This window comes from Sinocyclocheilus grahami, unplaced genomic scaffold (assembly GCF_001515645.1).
Source record: "Sinocyclocheilus grahami isolate Dianchi unplaced genomic scaffold, SAMN03320097.WGS_v1.1 scaffold1094.1, whole genome shotgun sequence".
Lineage (NCBI taxonomy): Eukaryota > Metazoa > Chordata > Actinopteri > Cypriniformes > Cyprinidae > Sinocyclocheilus > Sinocyclocheilus grahami.
Genome location: NW_015506273.1, coordinates 44,123 through 51,927, shown reverse-complemented (window position 1 = coordinate 51,927; position 7,805 = coordinate 44,123). Strand labels below are relative to the sequence as shown.

General features: G+C 33.2%; 1 protein-coding gene across 1 annotated transcript in view; it reads right to left on the bottom strand.

Moving 5' to 3' along the window:
* The window catches only part of LOC107566705 (NACHT, LRR and PYD domains-containing protein 3-like), a 168,944-nt gene extending 162,505 nt beyond the window's left edge, over positions 1-6,439 (bottom strand). Inside the window, 2 exon segments of the mRNA XM_016252234.1 lie at positions 4,679-4,805; positions 6,349-6,439. Of these exon segments, the coding sequence (XP_016107720.1) occupies positions 4,679-4,737 (59 nt within the window). The 5' untranslated portion in view covers positions 4,738-4,805; positions 6,349-6,439.
* Between the last annotated feature and the right edge of the window lie 1,366 nt (positions 6,440-7,805).

Genomic DNA, 7,805 nt, shown 5'->3' with positions numbered 1-7,805 from the left:
AGCTCATTGATATAATATGAACACCACAAATAAGTATAAAAAAGTAATTCAAGATAATTTTGTAGAATATTTTATGCGGAGTACAAATACAAACAGCTGTGCATTTATTTGTGCTTCAATTATAGCTGTTACAGGATATGTGAGTATTTGTGTAATGTAAGGTCAGCTTACAAAAGCATGTATAATATTTTTGTTCATTTTGTTGTGTGTAATAGTGAATTACGGCATGCAACTGACACTTGAGAGTGAAATGAAACTGTGGTGAGCAGTGTTGGGCAGTAACACATTACTTAGTAAAGCGTTACTGTAATTTGATTACTTTTTTAGTAACGGAGTAATTTAACGAGTTATAATTTTCAAAATAGTAATTAGAGTATTACAAGCCGAGGTCTCTATGCATTAATGCCGCGTTACATTGCTGACAGAACGCAGTGTTTTATAATCTAGATAGTAAAAAGGATGTAGCACACGCACTGTCGAGTCCAGTGCCAGTGGATTAGAGACCTGCTCTCCCGCGAGACCCGTCGCAAGAGAGTGTGACGCGAGTAGACGATCGTGTGTGTGCAGGATGCGGGAGAATAAAATTATTCACGGGACTCCCGCAAAATAGAAATATCTAAACATAAAATATCTAAAACAAATAAATTGTTATTCATCTATTGCACAAAAGCAACAAGAAGTAATATAAAATAAAAACGATTAACAGGCGCAAGCATAGGCAGAGTTTCTATTTAGGCTATAAACGTGTTTGCTGCGTTGAGCAATGTTGATTTCTGGAACGGAATGGCCAGTCAGGAGTGCAGTGATGAAATGTGCATGCTCACGTATCCTCTCATTATAGCACATAGCATTCAAACTGGAATGATATAGTGCTTTGGACACTTTTTTTTCTCGATGTTTGATCAACTACAAAAAACCAAATACATTTTGTTAACAGGAGACAATACAGTGCACGACATAAATGAGTTCATCTCCTCTGAAACTTAACAAATTCAGCAATTATTCTTTACTTAGAAGACACGTTAGGGTTCTTTAGAGATATAATATTCCAGCAAGTCTGCTTGTTCAGTAACCAAAGAAGAATGTTAAAATTATTCAGGAAAATAAAATTTTCTTATCAAAGTCATAAAATGTTGTGTTGCAAAAATGAGTACACCCTCCTAAAAGTTACTAAATAAAACTAAAAATATATATAATTCTGGTATAAGGTTAAGGCAATTATTGATCAACAGGTATGTATGTTGGACCAAAATTGTTAAAAATAAGTAATTTCTTGACAATTAAAAGTGTTAGCCCACTGAATCACGCTCAGACTTAATGTTGGCAACAATGAAACCACTAGAGAGAGAACTGGGAATTTTTTAATATAAAAGAGGACCATGGTACATGAGGTATACCAAAGTATTGTTTTAAGTGTGAAAATATGGCAAAAGTAAAAGAGAAATTTAAAAACAATGGACTTGTGAAAAGGCCCCTGAAATAATTAGGTCTTCACTTTAAGCTTTAATTTAGTGATGAGTGAGTTTTTGCTAGAAAAAGAGCAGGAGAAACACCAATAAAATGTCTCAGAGCCAGCAAAAGTGACACTTTATCCTAAAAGAGTAAGATGCAGCCTGCAGAAGTGACATGCATGGTTGTTTATCCACACCAGAACTACCGACTGTAGCCAAAGCACAATAAACTCATTCAGCTTTTTCCAAGGCCCATATTTACAAAATATAAACTTCTAGGAATCCATACTCTGGTCTCATGAAACCAAGTCAATTATTTTGGATAATTCCCTCTCCTCATTCCCTGCATTGTTGGGATTTTTTTTTCAATATGACAATGAAGATGGGAAAATCCTTCAGTGTCATGAACTTGTACACTCAGGGTCAAGAAGGGTCAGAGCAGTGTACTTAGAGTTATGGAGGGCATATTAAGTAATAGAACAGTACACTTTGTTGAATTTAAATCTAGGGTGTACTCATTTCTGCAGTCCTTCATTTAAACCAGTGGTTCTCAAAGTGTGGTACGAGTACCACTAGTGGTACTCAGGCTCCCTCTAGTGGTACCACTAAATTAAATATAAATTAATGTTAAAACACAATCCCCCGGTTTCACAGACAAGGCTTAAGCCTAGTCCTAGACTAAAATCTAAGTCGGAGCTTTTCCAACTGAATTTTTTTTTTTTATATATATCAGTGCCTTTGTTTTGTCCCAAGATGCACACCAGTAATGTTTTTTTTTTTTTTTTTGCTTTTCTAAGCACGTTTATAAAAATTGCTTAAATGTTCTAATTTAACTATGATCTAATCCTGGCTTAGTCTAAGCCCCGTCTGTGAAACCGGGCCAATACATTTTAATTTAATCTTTATTTGAGTAAAGTTTTTTGTTGTTGTTGTTTTACATTTAAGTACAGTACAATTTTGATTTAACTTTTAGGTACAACACATTTTAATTTAATCAAGTTTTTTTATTTACCTATTTGTAAGCACAGTGCAGTGTTAATGTTCAAACTGTGTATTTACAATGTTAAAGTGGCTGACGACAATAAATATTCTTATTAGGAATAAAACTTCCTCGTTTTTGAACTGTGCAGAGCTTTATTTGAATAGTTAGACTGTATTTTAATGTTGATCATTATGGTGGTACTTGGAGAGCCAAATATTTTCTGAAGTGGTACTTGGTATAAAAAGTTTGAGAATCACTGATTTAAACAAAATTGGCTAAGTTACTTATTTTACAGATATTATTGGCATATATTTCTCTGTTTTTATTATATGTTTAATACATTTTAATTTTGCCATCTTTCTTTGAATTATATTAATGATCATTAAGAAAATACATCTTTTATATTTAATCATATATTTAATATGTATATTGATTATACTATTATTATTATAATATTAATATTTTATATTTAATATACAAATATAATATAATTATATATTTAAACCACCACTGGCTCTGCACCCCTTTACCTAAATGCATTACTTCAGATTTATGTGCCCTCTAGAAGCTTGCGTTCTGCAAGCGAACAATGCTTTTATTGTGCCACCTCAAATAAGCACAAAATCACTTTCACTGACTTTTAAATTTAATGTTCCCTCCTGGTGGAATGACCTGCCTAAATCAATCCCAGCAGCTGAGTCCTTAACCATCTTCAAGAATCGGCAAAAAAAAACATCTCTTCCATCTTTATTTGACCCTCTAACTCAAGCACTCTCTGTTCTAATTCTATTATTTTAGACTTGCACTCTATTAATGGTCTGTGTAACCTTTTACAGTTCTTTGATCAATTCGCACCTTCAAAATGTACCAAATGAAAAGTTGGCTTTAATGCCAGTAAATTTTGACCTTTGGAAACAGGCTTATAAATCATACAGAATGATGTTTTCTATTATGGCGAGATTAGGTACTTTTGTATGCAAGTATGTAAGTGATTCTGCATTGTTCTCCAGACACTAATAAGTGAGTTAAATTGTTGTACTGTGTATAGTGTTGGGTTTTTCTTGTGCATCAGCAAAAAGCATTTTTGTATATTTGTTTTAGAGATTGTTTTGTCAATAAATGTAGAGGGTTTTCCATTTTGTGTTTGTGTTGATTGTTGCTAGAGATATGACATTGAAGTACATTGAAATGATATTGAAGTATATTTTAGTTCACATTAATTGCTTATTCAGAAGAAGATATTTACTATATTTCAAAGCACATATAAAATATACTAAAGTCCCATTTAAGTGGTTCAAAAATATCACTCAAAAGTTCAACTAATTGCAATTAATGTAGTTTTAAACTGTAATATATTTGAAATCAAGTACAAATAATATGCATGTAGGTGGTCGAAAACATTACATTTAATTCACACTTAAGTGTTAACTGACATTAAAGTATATTTTAGTTAACATTAATTGCTTGTCAGTACATTAGTAGTACACTTTAAAGGGGTCATATAATGCTATTTCAATTTTTCCTTTCTCTTTGGAGTGTTACATGCTCTTGGTGCACAAAGAAGATCTGTAAAGTTGCAAAGACTAAAGTCTCAAATCCAAAGAGATATTCTTTATCAAATTTAAGAGTCAACCACGCCCCCTAAAACGGCTCATTACACAGAGCAACAACAATGTACATTATGTGGAAAATAATGTGTTTTTTTAACCTTAAACTGCATAAATACATTGCATTACACCAAATACACAAAATAATGTTATTTTTAGCAATGTCATATGACCCCTTTAACCATATTTTAAAGACACTAGAAGCAATTATGAAAGTACATATAAAGATGTACTAAAGTCCCACTTCACTCAAAACCAATCACTCAAAAGTTCAACTTATTGCATTTAATATAACTTTAAAATGTGACACATTTGAAATTAATTACAAATACGATGTACTTAAGTGGCGAAAATAGTACACTTAATTTGCACTTATGTGTGTACTTTTAAAGTATATTATTTCCACAATAAGTACACTTTTTAAAAGTATACTTAAGTGCACTTCTTTTTCACAAGGGTATACCCTTTATGAACACTTTACGAACACGATCTCAATAAATTCTGGCAATGAGTGTTAGCAAGTCTATTACCTAAATCATTTAATTGACAATGCTGAGAAATACACCCGCTGTTTTTAAGGTTTTGTTCACAGGAAAAAAATGAAAGTTCAGTAAAGGATTCTTTGAAAGCAGACTTACCCATGTTCGTCGGGAAGACTCATCTCAGACGGAGAGTCCTTTCCTCGGTCCCCTGACATACTGCAGCTACACAGCCAGTGCAAACATCAGCACTGCTTTGTGAAGAGTGTCAGCTGTTCAGCTTGACCTGAAGATAACAATGTTACTGAGATGAATAACATGGCATTTCAGAGGGACGAATGAAAAAGAAAAAGATTATTATAGATCATTCCACAAAACACATGGCCTAAAAGTGCTATGCAGGAAATAAACACAGAGTCAGTACTTTGCTACTGACATTGATAACCAACAATACTTTACTTTATGTATTGGAGTCTTTAAATACTCTTACCTTTACCCAACTTTTTCCTATCTTGTTGTATCATAGTGCTTTTGAAATAAGAGTAATTTACTATTTGTACTAAACGTAATATGATATACTACATGAAGCAAAACATTTGTTTTGTTAAATTATTCCTTAAAATAAAACCGAATTACATGAAAGTATGTATGTTGGAGTTTAGCTAAGTTACCTAACTAGAAATGTCGGATTTCGTCGAAATCTTATAACTTCCTGTAACTGCACTTGAACTCTACTTTCGATTTCGCGCTACATTTAGTAATGCGAGTTATCTTAATGATAAAAGCAGACTAAATGAACGAAGTGTGGTAAAAATCCTTCAGAAAAATAATTATTCAACTTTTATAAACTTCATGCTTTAACATGCGTGCTGATCAAACAGTTCTTGCATTCTTCTTGGCCGTCAGTTATAGGCTAACGGTTACTCCTGGAACATATAACTTGGCATTTAAATAAAGCTGAAATTCCTTCATAAACTTCAAATAATTGTAAGAAGGGAAGTATTAAAGCTTACTTGCAGTAGTACAGACGGTCTTGTTGTGTACAGGGAACAGAATCCAGATGTCTTTGAACACTTTCGATTTTGTTCGCGCTCTAGATTGCCGTAACACCTGGCACGTGATCAAATCAAAGTTCTTTTGCGATGAGCCCCCTCCCACCCCAAGTTTTTTCTTTTTTTAACTGGAGACTAACGATTGTTGACTGACATGCCTAAGTGTGCTATGCAGGAAATAAACACTGAGTCAGTACTTTGCTACTGACATTGATAACCAACCATACTTTACTTTCTGTATTGGAGTCTTTAAATACTCTTACATTTACCCAACTTTTTCCTATCTTGTTGTATCATAGTGCTTTTGAAATAAGAGTCATTTACTATAATTTGTACTAAACGTAATGTGATATGCTACATGAACCAAAACATTTGTTTTGTTATATTATTCTTTAAAATAAAACCGAATTATCTGAAACAATGTATGTTGGAGTTTACTTAACTGGAAATGTTGGATTTCGTCGAGATATTATAACTTCCTGTGACTGCATTCTACTTCCGATGCGAGTTATATAAATAATAAAAGCAGACTAAATGAAAGTGTGGGGAAAATCCTTCAGAAAAAAATTACTAAATTTTAATAAGCTTCATGCTTTAACATGCGTGCTGATCAAACAGTTTGCGTAATTTCCAGCTTCTTCTTGGCCATCATTTATAGGCTAGTTACTCCTGGAACTGGCATACAACTTAACAAAACAATATTTAAACAATTTAAATAAAGCTGAAATTCCTTCATAAACTCCAAATAATTGTAAGAAGGGAAGTATTAAAGCTTACTTGCAGTAGTACAGACGGTCTTGTTTACAGGGAATCCAGATCTTTGGACACTGTTAGCGACAGATTGTAGATGATCGGGCACGTGACACAAGTTCAGTTCGCTTTAAGCCCCTTAAAGCAAACTTTTGCTTTTTTTTTTTTTTTTTACTGGAGACTAACGATTGTTGTTGTTACGATTGTTGATTAGCAACATCCTCAGATTACATAATTAAGTAATCAAAGTTATATTATATGACCTATATAAATTTCATCAAACATTTTCTATTCCATATTCCATATTATTCTGCCAGATAACTGTAGACGAAGAAGTACCACAAATTAGTCGTGTGCACTAAGAAGACACACTTTCCAATGTTTTTCGGTCCTTTACACTTGTTGTTTGTCATGTGGTGATTCCAAAGCAAAGTCCAAGCCAGTAAAATAGATTCATTATGAACTCGGACTGGTAACGATTAACAGCGTTCACTGTACGCTCTGATGTTCGCTCTCATTTGCCAAATGACCGCACGTGCGCACTGAGGCGGAGTGAGCGATGCTGAGCGCGGTTATCAATTATTCTCGTGCTCTGTCGTCGGATAGGAAGAAGATGGATTGTGGATTATATAAATGTTCGTAAATGTTACATTTCTTAGAGCCTGTAAAATGTTTTCTGGGACCTGGTATGAATCAAAGCCAACCAACGCTTTTTCTTGGTGTAGTTTTGTTTTTGTACTATTACTTTCACTTTCGTCTTCTTCGGTGGGTTTAAATGGTAGAGCAGCTGAACTGTTCATACCGCCACCTGCTGGACTGGAGTGTGGAGAGTATAAATACATACAGTATAATTTAAACGGTCAACATGGCATTTATTTTTGTCCCTATTTCTTAATAATTTTTTAAAATATACATATTGTAAATGTCTGGCATCCTGAGGTTCTTTCCTGCTGTATGTTCAATCCTTTGTTTCATACTGACATATTACCAAATTCTAAGAAACAGATTTCATAAAAATACCATTAAATATTTTAAAGCAGCCTATTTAAGAGTTCCCTTCCCCACAAAGCAAAGAAACACTTCAAAACATTGAATGAACTACATCCTTCTAATAAATTCCTAAATCTATGAATTAATTTTGATGTACTGTACCTTGCCATTTCTGTAATTTCTCTTCTCAAGATACAGAACATATGTTTTTTCTCATAGTATAACCAAAGACTGCTGTGTTTGTTTTATGTGATGAATAACTTTATAATACTGGCCAAATATTTACACACACATGTAGATTAATTATATACCTCCTCTATTCATTATATTCCTAAATTAATTAAAACATTTCTCAAAAGCCCTTCAAACTCTTTGATCTCCTTGTAACAATTTACTGCAGAAATGACCACCTAGATCAAAGTGTATCCATGTCTATGTTTGCAGAAAACATTTCTTTGATCACATCATTTGGAATTGTTGCTTCATATTTAACC